Raw genomic sequence first — 17,416 nt, 5'->3', positions numbered from 1 at the left:
TTCTGATCCCACCTTCTCCCCATATCCCTTGATCCCTTTAACCCCAAGAGCTATATCTAATTCCTTCTTGAAATTACACAATGCTTTGGCCACAACTACTTTATGTGGTAGCGAATTCCACAGTTTCACCACTCTCTAGGTGAAAAATGTTCTCCTCACCTCAATCCTAAAAGGTTTACCCCATAACCTCAAACTATGACCCCATTTCAGGACTCAAAAGAACAATGAACAAAACAGCACAAGAACAGGCCCTTCGGCCATCCAAGTCTGTGCCAACTATGGGACCTGCCTAAACTAAAACTGTCTGCACTTACGGAGTCCGTATCTTCCATTCTCACCCTATTCATATATTTGTCCAGATGTCCCTTAAATGCCACTATCGTATCTGATCCCACCACCTCCCCAGGCAGCGCGTTCCATATATTTACCACCCTCTGTATAAAAACCTTTCCTCGCACATCAGTTCTAAACTTTTCCCCATGCACTTTAAACCTATGTCACCTCGTACTTGAGTCTCCTATCCTAGGAAAGAGCATCTGACTATCCACTCTGTCCATGCCACTCATAATCTTGTAGACCTCTATCAGGTTGCCTCTCAACCTCAGTTGTTCCAGTGAGAACAGACCGAGTTTATCTAACCTCTCCTCATAGCTAATGCCCTCCATACCAGGCAACATCCCAGTAAACCGCTTCTGTCCCCTCTCCAAAGCATCCACATTCTTCTGGTAGTGTGCTGACCAGAGTTGTACACAATATTCCAAATGAGGTCGAACTAAGGTCTTGTACAGCTGCAACATGACTTGCCAATTTTTATATTCAATGCCCCGACCGATGAAGGCCAGCATTCCGTATACCTTCTTGACCACCTTATCCCCATGCGTTGCCACTTTCAGTGATCGGTGGAAATGCACGCCCACATCTCCCTGCCTGTCAGTACTCGCAAGAGTTTTACCATTTATTGTGTAATTCCTACATACATTGGACCTTCCAAAGTGCATTACCTCACACTTGTCCGGATTAAACTCCATCTGGTATTTCTCCACCCAAGACTCCAACCAGTTTATATCCTGCTGTATCCGCTAACAGTCCTCTTCACTAAACGCAACTCCACCAATTTTTGTATCGTCTGCAAACATACTAATAAGACCAGCTACATTTCCTTCAAATCATTTATAAACACCACGAACAACAAAGACGTCAGAACTGATCCCTGTGGAACACCGTTATTCACAGTCTTCCATTCTGAAAAGTACCCTTCGACTGCTACCCTCTGTCTTCTGTGCCCAAGCCAGTTCTGTATCCAACTTGCCAGCTTTCCTCTGATCCCATGTGACTTCACCTTTTGTACCAGTCTACCATGAGGTACCTTGTCAAAGGCTTTACTGAAGTCCATGTTTAATGTTTTTTTTTTGATTTTATGGACTTACATTCTTGAAGTTCAGGACACCAATGGTGACATTGCTTCCCCCCGCCCAGGCCAGGTACTTCATGGGTTCCTATCAGAATGAAGCTTCCTTGTTCTGTCTCGACCATGTGTCTCGATTTGAGTCTCAGAACAGCATTGTGTGACTTTCTTTATTGCCACACCAGCTACCTTGGTGATCCCCTTTGGGCAGGTTTGCCAATTATGTCTTTGAGTTGCAGCCAGCTTTCCCAGCAGATTAAAGCCCAATTTCGAGTTGGGTTCAAACCATTCAAACGTTTCTGAGCTGCCTGTACAGGGATGAGAAAGAAGGTAACTCTAAGCTGGATTCCAAAATCAGATCTCGAAATGGAAAGGACGGTATTCTCGTCCACCATACTCCACGGTCCCCCTCGATGCAACATTGTATGAAGCGTTGCTCACTATCACACCTGGGTGGCAGCATTCAACTCCATTTTGTAGAATTATATCATTTGCAGGTTATGAGCTGTGGCCTTGGAAAAATGATGGGGTACTGCACCTTTTTCGAATGCTCAAAGTGGTTTAGATAAGAGCTGTAAACGAACAAGCGTTTGTCAACGTAAATTGGATCAACTAAGTGCATTACAATAGCTTGCATTCACGATTTGAGATCTCAGGAGACAGCCTAAATCTAGATACTTTCTGCTATAGTTGATTAAACAATTTTAAGCCATGGACATAATTACATTTTGACATTAAAAAAACCCTCTGCATTTATTATTTTAAAGTTGTGACCAGGAAGAGTCCTGACTGTAGCCTATAGCCAGTTGGTGGTACGGTGCCACTACCCAGTGAAAATATTCTTTTGATCTTTAATTTAACTGATCAATCAAGCCTGGAGTTAAGCCTGTGGCAAAACAGTACAGAGGCAAAACCAGCGCCTCAGCAACAGCAGACAAAGAAATAAAACCAGTGCACAAATATTTTCAAACCTCCCGTTTCGGAGGGAAAGAGAAAGGTGAAATGATCCCTTCTATGGAAAGAATGAAAAACATCTCCCAGACGAAAAAAAAAGGCATAAAGCAGAGTAATCCAAACCAAAAGAATTTTTTTGTCAGAAATAAAGAATGGAGCCAAAAGGCTAGCATTGAAAAAAGTAAGAAAGCTGTAAGCTCAATTCTGACACAGCTATTGGCAAAGTTGGAATCACAAAAGGCATGAAATTAAATCTGAGTAAAAGCATTCTTACAAAAGCATTGAACTATAAATAATTCACAATAGGAACTGGTAAGATTAATGAGCTGTCATTTCTCATAAGTTGAGGGTGTTAGCTGAATATCGAGGGACCTTATTCTCTTACCTCATCTATTTAATGTGGCCTGTAAGGCTCCAACATCTGAAGAAACGCAATGCAAAATGGTCATTGTGATCCACAATTTGGTCCTGTAATCCCCTCACCGTACCCCCGCCACCCCTTTGCGGGTTACAGGATACCTTACGACTGACTTTGTCTCAATACTTCAATCTTTAGCTTCAAAATGTTCACCTTTCGTGATGACACTTAAGCAAAAATCAAACGTTTATCCCCAGTTATTTCTTTAGAGAAGAAACGGTGGGACCCACAAAAAAGAAAGTTGAATGGGACTCTGGTGAACTTTATCAATCATGTTTCTGTATATTCCTGATGAATTTCTTTGGTGCGTCTAATAGTCACCGATTTACTCATTTGAGGAACAAAGTAAATATTGGAAATCTTTCTTGGCACCTTTATAATTGTCTCCAATCTACAGTAACCACAGGAAACCCGTGTTCTAAGGAAGAGTTAAGAAACTGAATTGATACACACACAAACCCTCCATAGCACTATAAGTGGCCACCTTTAAATGTTTAAGCCAGCAGCAAAACACCAAACAGTTTTGATACCTTGCAAGTCATTTTCACCCGAGGAAGTCACTAGTGCCCATCATTTAATGAGTGTTTTTATAGTGTAAGGATCCATCCTGTTGAATCCCTTATTTCCCCTTTCTTTATTTTCGCTGTTATCATTTTTGATCCATGGATGCTAATGGACATGTATCTTTAAGTGAAGCAGCAGGGAGAAGGAGGAATTCAAGAAGTTGCAACATAGTAAATGGTGCTGCTAGCTTTGGACAGCAAGACCCAGACCACTCAGCACCCGAGTGATGGGGTGGGACTCGGTTGGACTGATTGGCTGGTGGCCAAAGAATTGGCCGAAAGGTGGTATTCTGCCCGGTAACAGGTGGTGATTGGATCTTGCCTGAGTGGGATGATTTCCAGAGATCTGTGGAAAGCAGAGTTCGAATCCTGGCACTCAGGGGAAGGACCTCCTCTACTTCTCCCTCTCTCCTGAATGGCTGTGAGTTACTGTATTTCTGAATCGATAATAAAGTAGTCACCATAGTCCTAGATGACCATAGGCTGCTTTCCTCCTTAAAGGGGACAGTTGACTAGTGGTAATTTAACCTGAGGATAACCACACCTAAGGCAAGGTAAGGGGCAAGGCTGAGAAGATGGGCCTTCATGAATATCCACAGCTGGTACAGGGATTGAATCCATGCTGTTGGCCTCGCTCTGCATCATCAACTAGCTATCCAGCCAACTGAGCTTAACCGGCCCCTACAGAGGACCTACAATGATCTGAATGAATCTTGAGTGAAAACCTTGAACTGAAAGCAAAGTTTGAAGAGGAGAAAGGTGCTAGGAGCAACCATCTGAAACAAAGACTTTATCTTTTTACTTTCATCCTTATTATTTTCACCCCCCTCCTCCTCCTGTGGTTGTCTGTCTTGTGTGTATGTATGTGTATATATACAGGATCGGGGAAAGTCAAAGTGGGGATTAGGAATTAGATAATAGTTAACCAGTTGTTTTTGCTGCATATTTCATTGTAGTTCTTGTTATAAATAAAACGTACGTGTGTTTAAATTTACAAACCTGGTGAATGTAATTATTGGGCAGCCAAGGGCCAAAGACTTTGGGTAATTTTCTAAGAATTATTGGTTAATTCAAACGTTTGCAACTCTGGGTCAAGTGGGGCAGGAATTGACTGCACACTAGCCCAGGGTATCAGAACAATATGTGCTGTAAGTGTCATTGCAATCCAGCTCTACATAACAACAAGATGAAGACAGTTTGAAAAATGGCTCCACGGGTGGGGAAATGGAGTCCTGGTGCAGTGGGCAGTTGAGCTGGGACAGCCCGGTTCGACTTGGCTGCATAATCTACAATAATCTTCATTATTGTCACAAGTAGGCTTACATTAACACTGCAATGAAGTTACTGTGAAAATCAACTGCAGTTCAAGGGTGTAAAATGCACCATTCATCCCCCGTTTCCCAGATTGGTTCTTCAGCTAACACTGGGCATGTGAGCGTGTGGCCTAGGAGATCAGAGGTACTGCGTTGAAGCTGTTCAGCAAGGGGCTTTTGGGCTGGAATATCTCAGTCCAAGAGCAGATTGGGCCAGCAAAAGTGAGCAATCTCCTTGGCCTGGAGCTTTTTGGTAGCGCAGGGATAGCAGGATATTAAGGATGCCAAGCACTGCTGATGAATTGTGACTTGCTGCGATCTGACAGCTTCCTAAAGCCCCATATTTGCCTCGGCTCCATTCTCCTCAATATGCTGGTGATGCCTGGTACAGAAGACAGTTTGGAGGATACAGCCGTACCAGCAATTTAGGTATAGTTAACAAATGTACCTGTGTTGGGGAGGGAGTATGAAGACTTCAGACTCTTTTTCTCTATCTTTATCTTTTTTATTCTCATTGGCTATGTTCTTGTTGCTGCACTGTTGTGACACGGCTATGTAATCTCTTCTTCCTCGTTGGCTATGCACAAGCAATTGAATCCACAACAAGTTTCCATAAGGGCAATGAAGTGTAGAGAATTAAATTGAATTTGTGCTGTCTATACAATACTGTATGCCAAGGTGTGGTGTTGAGGAGGGGAAGGGAGGATGCTACTGCTTTGAATGTGGGCAGTCACAGGCCCAAGTTGGAGCTGTGGGGGTGGAGATGATTCTGTAGTTTTGTGAGTCAGGCAGTATTTATGTGGGATAAAATAGATAGGGCAAAGTGTGTGATGGGGCAAGTTTAATGCTGTACAGAAAATGCAGACTTGACAGTTTTTCCCCCTGCGAACTAATGTGCACACTGATTGAGACAATGTTTGTTTTTAATTCTGATATGCAATGGTGCCTTGATTGGAGATGTGGAATTATTTTCATCGGCACCTTGCACCCAGAGAACTCCTCATTCAGATTCAGGCAGAATTGGCAGCACTGAAGAGGAATACAATGATGGAAATTCGGGTGTTGTATTTACCCTTACCCGTGGTGGACGATGTTGGATTCGTGCTCGTGCCACCTTCTGCTTGTTAACAATGTTCATTAATCTCACTGCATCAATGCCTTTGACATAAACAACAGGCCGTTTCAGTGGGTCTTCTGAGCCTTGATTCAACTGCAAAACAGAATATAGCAACATCAGTATGGTCAACATAGAACTATTTGGGATTGACAGCACAGAAAAAGACCATTTACCACAACAGGTTGCTGCCAAGGTTGATGCTCCCCATAACCTTCCTCTCAGTCTCCTTCAGTCAACCACTATCAGCATAAACCTCTATTCAAGGAATTGTCTACAATGCAACTAGGGTGTTGCCATATATGTAGCATTGGCTCGACAATTGTGGTGTAAATGCATCCTGAAATTCCAGGCCCCAAATGACTCCATGGGATCGAATAGAATGAGTGTGAATGTGATTCTGAAATTCTCGATTATTTTAGTTGAGACATTCATCCATTTATTTCCTTGGATTGAGGAGTAATATTATCAGGATGTGTTCAGTTTGGAATGCCATTCACATCAAACTAGAAGGTGAGCTAATACTGACCGCACTTAAACTGACGACTGACCAATAGCCTTGACTATAAGCTTATGATATGTACCTCTTCAGGCTTTGCACTTAAGGTTGCCAACTCATGTTGGATGTACTCCTGGAGGTTTAATTACATGACCTCCAACAACCCTGCCCCCACACTCATGTTATTGTTGATGCTTGCAGTGCACCAATTGAATGATTCTCGACTGTCGGTCAAGCAGATTTTTATCCCATTGCCAATTTTTTTTTAACTATCTAACAAAACACGACAGGAACTTTTTCAGGGGGCACACAAATTTTTTTTTATTGCCCTGTGATTTTTCTCCAAGTTTGCTGGCAATTGTGAATTAAAAATTAGTTTTTGATTCCTGAAGACTCCAGAACAATTATGTGTGTACTTAAAAATTTGAGAGAGGAACTCCATATTCCTTACTCCGATGTTGGCGAAGATAAAAACATGGATGGAAGTTGGTGGTGTAATTCCAAGGAATGTCTGGGAGACTTTTGAGTTTCTATATTAAGAGCGGCGCATTCTGCTTACGTTCAGCAATTTCAGATTTCAGAACTGTGAGATTGTTTACATTAAATGGAACTTATTGTCAATTGGGTTTCTACAGACCATCAGTTTGCTCCGCCTGCAAAGGTTACGTCAAAGGTCACGATCTGACATTGAATTACCCCCAGTCCATCATTTCCCACCCACAAATGAACCAAACACTATCCTACTCCCCACCCATCTGCGGCGACACTCGCCCCATCTCTAACTCCTCCACATCACCGTCGTACTCATCTACCTCTTCCCCTTTGAATACAACCAATCTCTCTTCTCCCCAAGTCTGGTATCATTCAAAAGCGTCCAGTCATTCCCCACACATTCAAATTGGGAGCTTCCCTCTCCACTCAACACCGCCCTCTCCCCCAAAAACCCCGCTAACTTCCATCATCTGATCACATTACATCATTCCTGGCATCTGTTCTCTTTCCTTTCCTCCTTCCAGTTTCTCCCATTCTCCCTCCCTCCAGTGCCATTCTTACCCAAGTTCTATTGCCAACTGAAAGTTATTCTGACGACTTCAATCCATAAGTATGAATTCCTGTGCTCCCTTCTAAGGTGTGCGACAGTCAGGATTGCTTCAAAGGACTTCCGGTGGCGGCCATGGAGGAGTAGGTCGCACATTTGATAGCTCCCGCCTGTGATGGACTTTTGGACCTTTTTCCCCCGTTTCTTTCCGGATTTTATGGGATAAATCGGTGAAGAGTGAGACAGTGAGGGGAAATCCCCCTCCAGTGTATGGAGAATTGGACCAGAAGTGGCTGTGTGAGAAGACAAAGTCCTACAAGGAAGACGCAAGCAGAGCCGGCAACGCGGGAAAGCATGACGGAGAGCAAGGGCCGCGAGGAGACGGCACAGTGGTCGACGGGGCAGCTGGTGGAAGTTTTTGAAGATTGCTTCGCTAAGCTCAAGAAGGACAAGCTGGACCCAATTAAGGCTTTGATTGACCGGGTTGTTCAGATTCAGGAGACCCACAGGAGAGTGATCTAGGAAGTCGAGAAATAGGTGTCTGAGCACGAGGAGTACATAACCGTGCTGGAGACGAAGGTGGAGATGATGAACGACCGCCAGAAAAGAATGCAGGAGAAGCTGGAGGACCTGGAGAACAGGTCCAGGAGACAGAATGTTAGAATTGTCGGCCTCCCCTCTTTGTGTTTCAGTGTCTCCCGGTGGTGATCACGAAGGCTTTTTTCAAAAGGATAGAAAAGAGTATCATGGGTTTTGTTTGGGCTGGGAAGACTCCGAGAGTGAGGAAGGGATTCTTACAGCGTAGTAGGGATAGGGGGGGGCTGGCACTACCGAGCCTAAGTGAGTATTATTGGGCCGCTAATATTTCAATGGTGAGTAAGTGGATGGGAGAGGAGGAAGGAGCGGCGTGGAAGAGATTAGAGAGGGCGTCCTGTAGGGGGACCAGCCTGCAGGCTATGGTGACAGCCCCATTGCCGTTCTCACCAAGGAACTATACCACGAGTCCGGTGGTGGTAGCTACACTGAAGATTTGGGGACAGTGGAGACGACATAGGGGAAAGACCGGAGCACTGGGGGGGTCCCCGATAAGAAACAACCATAGGTTTGCCCCGGGGGGAATGGATGGGGGATATGGAATGTGGCAAAGAGCAGGTATAACGCAATTGAAAGATCTATTTGTGGATGGGAAGTTTGCGAGTCTGGGAGCGCTGACCGAGAAATATGGGTTGCCCCAAGGGAATGCATTCAGGTACATGCAATTGAGGGCTTTTGCGAGGCAACAGGTGAGGGAATTCCCGCAGCTCCCGACACAAGAGGTGCAGGACAGAGTCATCTCAAAGAAATGGGTGGGGGACGGTAAGGTGTCGGATATATATAGGGAAATGAGAGACGAAGGGGAGACTATGATGGACGAACTAAAAGGGAAATGGGAAGAAGAGCTAGGGGAGGAGATTGAGGAGGGGATGTGGGCAGATGCCCTAAACAGGGTAAACTCGTCGTCCTCGTGCGCCAGGCTAAGCCTGATTCAGTTTAAGGTATTACACAGGGCACATATGACTGGAACACGGCTCAGTAAATTTTTTGGGGTGGAGGATAGGTGTGCGAGGTGCTCGAGAAGCCCAGCGAATCATACCCATATGTTTTGGTCATGCCCGGCACTACAGGGGTTTTGGATGGGGGTGACAAAGGTGCTTTCGAAAGTAGTAGGAGTCCGGGTCGAACCAAGCTGGGGGTTGGCTATATTTGGGGTTGCACAAGAGCCGGGAGTGCAGGAGGCGAAAGAGGCCGATGTTTTGGCCTTTGCGTCCCTAGTAGCCCGGCGCAGAATATTGCTAATGTGGAAAGAAGCCAAGCCCCCGGGGGTGGAGACCTGGATAAATGATATGGCGGGGTTCATAAAGTTAGAGCGGATTAAGTTCGTCCTAAGGGGGTCGGCTCAAGGGTTTACTAGGCGGTGGCAACCGTTCGTCGAATATCTTGCGGAAAGATAGATAGGGGAGAACAAAGAAGGCAGCAGCAGCGGCCCAGGACTTGGGGGGGGGGGGGGGGGGGGGGGGAGGGATGGGGGGGGATGGGGGGGGGGTGTGGCCTGAGACAAGGCAGTTGCCAATTAGGGCTAGTTTTTATTTTTTGTTATTTAATATTTATTGATTTGTTGTTGTTTTTGTTTAAATTTAAAAAGGTCATTATTATCTGTATTGTTACAATGTTGTGTAAAGGATGTACAATGTACTGTGTTGGTTGACCAAAAATTTTCAATAAAATATTATTTATAAAAAAAAAAGAATTGTCGGCCTCCCTGAGGGCAGTGAGGGATCGGATGCGAGAACTGATGTGACGGACATGTTGGAGAAGTTGATGGGGGCTGAGGCGTTCCCTCGGCCCCTGGAAGTGGATAGAGTGCACAGAGCCCTCGCGAAGAAGCTCCGAGCGAATGAGCCGCCCAGGGCGATAGTGGTACGCTTTCACCGATTCCTGGACAAGGAACACGTTCTGCGGTGGGCCAAGAAGAAACGGAGCAGCAAGTGGGATAATTGTGAGCTGCGCATTTATCAGGACCTGGGCGCGGATCTGGCCAAGAGGCGAGCTGGATTTAATCGGGCAAAGACGGCCTCCTTAAGAAGGGGGTGAAGTTTGGGATGCTGTACCCAGCCTGTCTGTGGCTCACACATGAGGAACGGGACTTCTACTTTGAAACAACAGACAAAGTATGGACTTTTATTAAAGAAAAGAGGCTGGAGGTGAATTAAAAGACACTGAAGCCTTGGAGAAGTACTGTGGCGGCGAATTGTTTAGCTGGGTTGTATAAGTATAAGCAGTGCTATGTGTAATAAGGGGCTGTTTGGATGGCTAAAGGTAACTTTGTCTTGCAGGGAGTTGGTTAGAGGGGGGGGATGGGCTTTGGGGTTGGTTCTGTTTTTTGGGTGTTTTTTTTCTCAAGAGGCTGTTTCTTCACTGTTTTTTTTCTGATGTTTGTTTACTGGGGAATGTGATGCTCTTAATATGTTTGGCCAAGTGGGGGGGAGAGTGGAGAGAACAATGGGGAGACAGACTGCTTGGTGCCAGGGACGGGCGCTATCAAGTCAGCATAGGTCAGCTGAGTCTCGGAAGCGCAGTGCGGGGTGAGCAGGTGTTAAGCTGGAGCTTGACTGGGGGGGGTTGGGTTTCTAGTGTTGTTGCTAGGGGGGGAAGGAGAGGGGGGAGGGAGCTGCTTTGCTGACAGGGGAGGAACTGTTACTACGGGACAAATAGGAGGGCGGGACCAGCGAATGCCCAAGGGAGGGCTCGAGGAGGCAGAGGGCACGAGCTAGAGGCTGGCCTAAAATGAGTGATGGCGAGTCGGCAGAGGGAGGGGGGGGGCACTGGAAGCACCCCGACCAAGCTGATTACATGGTACGTTAGAGGGCTGAATGGGCCGGTCAAGAGGGCGCGCATGTTTGCGCATTTGAGGGGGCTGAAGGCGGACGTGGCAATGCTACAAGAGACACTCCTAAAGGTTACAGACCAGACGAGATTGAGAAAGGGGTGGGTGAGCTAAGTATTCCACTGCGGGCTGGACTCAAAGACCAGGGCGGTAGCGACCTTGATCAACAAACGAGTGGCATTCGAGGCAGGGAGAATCGTGTCAGACAAGTGGGGTAGGTACATAATTGTGAGTAGGAACCTGGAGGGGGTGTGGGTGGTACTCGTGAACATATATGGTCCGAATTGGGACGATGTGGAACTTATGAGGCGGGTTTTAGGTAGGATCCCAGACTTAGGGTCACATAACCTGATCATGGGAGGAGACTTTAACACAGTCACTGATCCGGAATTGGACCGGTCAAAATCCAGTACAGGGAGGAAGCCGGCTGCGGCAAAGGAATTGAAGGGGCTTATGGAACAGATGGGGGGAGTAGACCCAAGGAGGTTTGCATGGCCAAGGACGAAAGGGTTTTCCTTTTTCTCACATGCCACAAGGTATACTCTCGCATCGACTTTTTTGTTCTGAGTAGGGAACTAATACTCAGTGTTACCCACCGGTGGTGGATACCCACCGGTGGTGGATACGGAGTACTCGGCAATCATAGTGTCGGTTCATGCCCCGCATTGGGTGGATCTACAGGTTAGTGTGGAGAGAGGGCAATGCCTGCTGTGGAGACTGGATGTGTGGTTGCTAGCGGATGAAGCGCTCTGTGGGCGGGTTAACAAGGCCATCCAGAACTACCTGGAAATAAATGATACGGGAGGAGGTTTCCTCAGCGACGGTATGGGAATCACTGAAGGCAGTGGTAAGAAGGGAATTAATCTCGCTACGGGCCCACAGGGAAAAGGCGGAACGGGCTGAGAGGGAGAGGGTAGTGGAGGAGCCAGGTGGACAGGAGATACTCGGAGGCCCTGGACGCGGGGCCACTGAGGGAGTGGCGGAGGTTACAGGCGGAGTTTGGGCTGTCGAACACAGGGAAAGCGGTGGAACAGTTGAGGAAGGCAAGGGGGGCGATTTATGAGTACGGGGAAAAGGCAAGCAGAGTAATGGCGCACCAGCTCAGGAAAAGGGAGGCGGCCAGGGAGAAAAGGTAAAGTAAAGAGTAGAGGCGGTAATACTGCCCTGGACTCAGCAGGGGTGAATGAGGTGTTTAAGGGCTTCAATAGTAAATTATATGAGTCGGAACCCCCGGCTGGGGCGGAGGGGATGAGGCAGTTTTTGGATCAGTTGAGGTTTCTGAGGATAGATCAGGATCTAGTAGAAGGGCTGGGAGCCCCAATTGAGATTGAGGAAATAATCAAGGGGCTGGAGGGCATGCAGTCAGGCAAGGCCCCGGGGCCTGACGGCTACCCGGTGGAATTCTATAAGAGGTTTTCAGAGATATTGAGCCCACTGCTGGTGAGGACATTTAATGAAGCAAGAGAGAAGGGAGTACTCCTCCCAACAATGTCTCAGGCCTCAATTTCATTGATTCTGAAACGGGAGAAGGATCCGGAACAATGTGGGTTATACAGGCCAATTTCTCTCCTGAATGTGGACGCCAAACTGCTGGCTAAGATACTGGCCACAAGGATAGAGGACTGAGTCCCGGGGGTGATAAGGGAAGACTAGACGGGATTTGTAAAGGGCAGGCAACTCAAGGCCAATGTTCGAGGGCTTTTGAATGTTATTATGATGCCCTCAGAAGGAGGGGAGGTGGAGGTGGTGATAGCGATGGATGCGGGAAGGCTTTTGATCGGGTGGAGTGGAATTACCTGTGGGAGAAAAAAACAAAGAACAAAGAACAAAGAAAATTACAGCACAGGAACAGGCCGTTCGGCCCTCCCAGCCTGCGCCGATCCAGATCCTTTATCGAAACCTGTTGCCTATTTTCCAAGGATCTACTTCCCTCTGTTCCCCATCCGTTCATATATCTGCCTAGATGCATCTTAAATTATGCTATCGTGCCTACCTCTACCACCTCCGCTGTCAAAGCGTTCCAGGCACCCACTACTACCCTCTGCGTAAAACACTTTCCACACACATCTTCTTGAAACTTACTCCCTCTGTGGTAATCTGTGTTAGGAGGATTACGGTACCTGGTAATGCCGGAATACCATTGGTGGAGAATGTACTTGTTCCCATTGGTTAAGCTTGTATGTTAGCTCCGCCCTGCAAGGCGGGGTATAAGAGCCCGTGCCGCCCCAGCAGCTTTCTTCTGTACCTGCACTGCTGGGGGAAACATCTAGCGTATTAAAGCCTTCAATTGTCTCCAATCTCGTTTCTGGGGCTATTGATCGTGCATCAATTTAAAACGCTAGATTAAAGAATGAAGCTCCGAATCAAGCCGGAGTGTCTGCAACTCAGCCCCCACGTGGCAAACTCAGCGGCATCCTTCAAGCACTGGCTGGCGTGCTTCAATGGCTATCTCGGAACGGTCGAAAACACCCACACGGGAGAACAGAAACTACAGGTTCTGCACTCGAGGGTGAGCCCAAAAATCTACACCCTCATCAAGGACGCGGACGATTTCGATGCAGCAATGGAGCTGCTGAAAGGACATTATATTCGCCCTGTAAACCAGTCTACACCCGACATCTATTAGTGATGAGGCGACAAATCCCTGGAGAATCACTGGAAGAATTTTACAGTGTGCTCCTGGTGTTGGGGAGAAATTACAGCTGCCCGCAAGTTTCGGCGAACGACCACACAGAACTTTTGATCCGGGACGCTTTCGTTGCAGGTATGCTGTCCTCCCAAATCCGCCAGCAATTGCTGGAGAAAGAGACACTAGGCCTCAAGGAGGCACGGGCCCTTGCCGGCTCCCTGGATGTGGCCTCCCGAAACGCCCGCACCTACGTCCCCGACCGCGCGGCAGCCCCCTGGGCAGCGTAGAACCCCCCGCGGCCGACCCCGAGGCATATCCCATCCCTCCACAAGCTTGTGCTGCAAGATGGCCTGGCAACCCCGGGGGGGCCCGCTGCTATTTTTGCGGGCAAGCCAAGCTCTTCCGACAGCGCTGTCCGGCCCGTTCATCTACCTGCAAAGGATGCGGTAAAAAGGGCCACTTTGTGGCGGTGTGCCAGGCTCGGGCTGTCGCTGCGGTCTCCGGTGACGAATACAGACCGCCACCATAACCCTCTCCACGGTCCCCGTGCGGCCAGCGGGTGCCGCCATCTTCCTCCTCCAGGGCCACGTGCGACCTCCGGGCGCCGCTATCTTGTCCCGCGGATGCCACGTGCGATGGATGGGCGCCGCCATTTTGTGCACCCCAGCCATGTGCGACCAATGGGCGCCGCCATCTTGGATGGACTCCCAGGACCCCAGTTCGGCTGACCACATACCGGCCGAAGAAAACATTCATCTGCTGCCACGAGTAGCCTCGCTGACCCTGGACCAGTCTCGGCCCCGAACACTCTCGACTGCTACGACGACGGTGCTTATCAATGGGCATGAAACGTCCTGCCTAATCGACTCTGGGAGCACAGAGAGCTTCATACACCCCGACACGGTAAGACGCTGTTCTCTCCCCGTCCACCCCGTTAATCAAAAAATCTCCCTGGCCTCCAGATCTCACTCAGTCGAGATCAAGGGGTTTTGTGTAGCTAACCTCACGGTCCAGGGAAGGGAGTTCAAAAACTACCGACTCTACGTCCTTCCCCACCTCTGCGCGGCCACACTCCTAGGGTTGGACTTTCAGTGCAACCTCCAAAGTCTAACTTTCAAATTTGGCGGCCCTATACCCCCCCTCACTGTCTGCAGCCTCGCGATCCTCAAGGTCGATCCGCCTTCCCTGTTTGTGAACCTCACCCCGGATTCCAAACCAGTCGCCACCAGGAACAGATGGTACAGTGCCCAGGACCGGATCTTTATTAGGTCAGAAGTCTAACGGTTACTGAGGGAAGGTGTCATTGAGGCTAGCAACAGCCCCTGGAGAGCTCAAGTAGTGGTTGTAAAGACCGGGGAGAAGCATAGGATGGTCATCGACTACAGACAGACCATCAACAGGTTTATGCAGCTTGAAGCGTACCCTCTCCCCCGCATATCCAAACTGGTCAACAGGATCGTGCAATACAAGATCTTTTCCACGGTGGATCTTAAGTCCGCCAACCACCAGTACCCCATCCGTACTAGTGACCGCAAATATACTGCCTTCGAAGCAGATGGGTGGCTCTACGACTTCTTAAGGGTTCCCTTCAGTGTCACTAATGGGGTCTCGGTCTTCCAACGAGAGATGGACCGAATGGTTAACCGGTACGGTTTACGGGCCACATTCCCGTATCTCGATAATGTCACCATCTGCAGCCATGACCAGCAGGACCACGACACCAACCTCCGAAAATTCCTCGTGACCGCAAAAATCCTTAACCTCACGTATAACAAAGATAAATGCGTGTTTAGCACCGATCGCCTAGCCATCCTCGGCTGCACAGTGCGTAATGGAGTTATAGGCCCCAACCCTGAACGCATGCGCCCCCTTATGGAGTTCCCCCTCACGCACTGCTCCAAGGCCCTGAAGCGCTGCCTAGGTTTTTTTTCCCGAGTTGGGTCTCCAACTATGCGGACAAGGCCCGTCCACTGATCCAATCCACAGTTTTTCCCCTGTCAATAGAGGCCCGTCAGGTCTTCAGCCGCATCAAAGCAGACATTGCAAAGGCCACGATGCACGCCATCGACGAGTCCCTGCCCTTCCAGGTCGAGTGCGCCGCGTCCGACGTAGCTCTGGCGGCCACCCTCAACCAAGCGGGCAGACCCGTGGCCTTCTTCTCACGCACCCTCCACGCCTCCAAAATCCTCCATTCCTCAGTCGAAAAGGAGGCCCAGGCCATAGTAGAAGCTGTGTGACATTGGAGGCATTACCTGGCCGGCAGGAGATTCACTCTCCTCACTGACCAACGGTCAGTTGCTTTCATGTTCGATAATGCACAGCGGGGCAAGATAAAAAACGACAAGATCTTACGGTGGAGGATCGAACTCTCCACCGACAACTATGAGATCTTGTCTCGCCCCGGGAAGCTAAACGAGTGTCCTGATGCCCTATCCCGCGGCACATGTGCCAACGCACAAGTGGACCGCATCCGAGTTCTCTATGAGGACCTCTGCCACACGGGGGTCACTCGATTTTTCCACTTCATCAAGACCCGCAACCTGCCCTACTCCATCGAGGAAGTCAGGACAGCCACCAGGAATTGCCAAATCTGCGCGGAGTGCAAGCCGCACATCTACAGGCCAGAGAAAGCGCACCTGATAAAGGCTTCCTGTCCCTTTGAACGCCTCAGTCTGGATTTCAAAGGCCCCCTCCTCTCCACCGACCGCAACACGTACTTCCTGAACGTGATTGACGAGAACTCCCAGTTCCCATTCGCCATCCCCTGCCCTGACATGACCGCAACCACCGTCATAAAAGCCCTCCATAGTATCTTTACGCTGTTCAGTTTCCCCGCTTACATACACAGTGACAGGGGGTCCTCCTTTATGAGTGGCGAACTGCGTCAATTCCTGCTCAGCAAGGGCATTGCCTCGAGCAGGACGACCAGTTACAACCCCCGGGGAAACGGACAGGTAGAGAGGGAGAACGGAACGTTCTGGAAGACCGTCCTACTGGTCCTGCGGTCCAGGAATCTCCCGGTCTCCCGCTGGCAGGAGGTCCTCCGGATGCCCTCCACTCCATCCGGTCACTGCTCTGTACCATGACCAACCAAACACCTCACGGACGTCTCCTTGTCTTCCCCAGGAAGTCCGCCTCTGGGACCTCGCTCCCGACCTGGCTGGCAGCTCCCGGACCCGTCCTGCTCCGAAAACACGTGCGGCCGATCGCCGAATGCGATTTCGGCGTTGGAGAACGGAGAATCCCGCCCACTATGGGCACGATTCTCCCAGCCCCGCGCTGGACCAGAGAATCGCCGCAACCGCGCCACGCCGCCCCGACGCTGGCGCGCGATTCACCGTGGTGCGGAGAATCGGTGCCATTTGTGCCGGCGCGTTTGGTGCGGCACAGGTCGCGGGCCGCTGTCCGCGGTCAGGCTACCGATTCTCCAGCCCGAATGGGCCAAGCAGCCGCGCGGAAACGGCAGAGTCCCGCCGACGCCGTTCACCCCTGGTCGCTGCTGGCGGCAACTCTGCGCGAAGGGTCGGGGGTAGCCTGTGTGGGGGGAGGGGGGCTCCATCCCCAGGGGGGGCCTCTGATGGGGTCTGGCCCGCAATTGGGGCCCACCGATCGGTGGGCCAGCCTCTTCCCTCCGAGCCTACTTTGTTGCGCGGCCGGCCCCTGAACCCCCACGCCATGTTGAAGAAGTCCCCCGCGCATGCGCGGGTTGGCGCGGCGGCCATTTGGCGCCAGGAAGGGAGGCTGGAGCGGCCTGAACCACTCCAGCGCTGTGCTGGCCCCCTGTGGGGCCAGTATCGGTTGTCCCCACGCCGTTTCGCGCCGTCGTGTTTCACGATGGCGCGGACACTTAGTCTCCATTTCGGAGAATCGCGCCCTATATTCTGGAATTATTATTTACGTTTCTGTACTCTGAGAAATGTCCCTTGTCTTAAAACAATCATCCTATACAATATAACTATAGCCACCCGCACCACACGGACATATGACGGTGACCCACCCCCTTCCCCAAGCCCCCCACCCAAATCAGCCCTCCCTCAGTGACCCCGCCCTCCCTTCAG

The 17,416-nt window shown here is 49.6% G+C and overlaps 1 protein-coding gene across 2 annotated transcripts in view; it reads right to left on the bottom strand.

The window, feature by feature from the left end:
- Positions 1-17,416, bottom strand: part of znrf3 (zinc and ring finger 3) — a 332,702-nt gene that overhangs the window by 38,933 nt on the left and 276,353 nt on the right. For both annotated transcript variants that reach the window (XM_072497116.1, XM_072497106.1), the window contains exon 4: positions 5,732-5,863. In XM_072497116.1, coding sequence (XP_072353217.1) covers positions 5,732-5,863 — 132 coding nt within the window. The remainder of the gene's footprint in view (positions 1-5,731; positions 5,864-17,416) is intronic.

The sequence above is a fragment of the Scyliorhinus torazame genome, chromosome 1 (genome assembly GCF_047496885.1).
Source record: "Scyliorhinus torazame isolate Kashiwa2021f chromosome 1, sScyTor2.1, whole genome shotgun sequence".
NCBI lineage: Eukaryota > Metazoa > Chordata > Chondrichthyes > Carcharhiniformes > Scyliorhinidae > Scyliorhinus > Scyliorhinus torazame.
The sequence above is the reverse complement of the archived record's forward strand: the minus strand, read 5'-3'. Positions and strand labels throughout refer to the sequence as shown.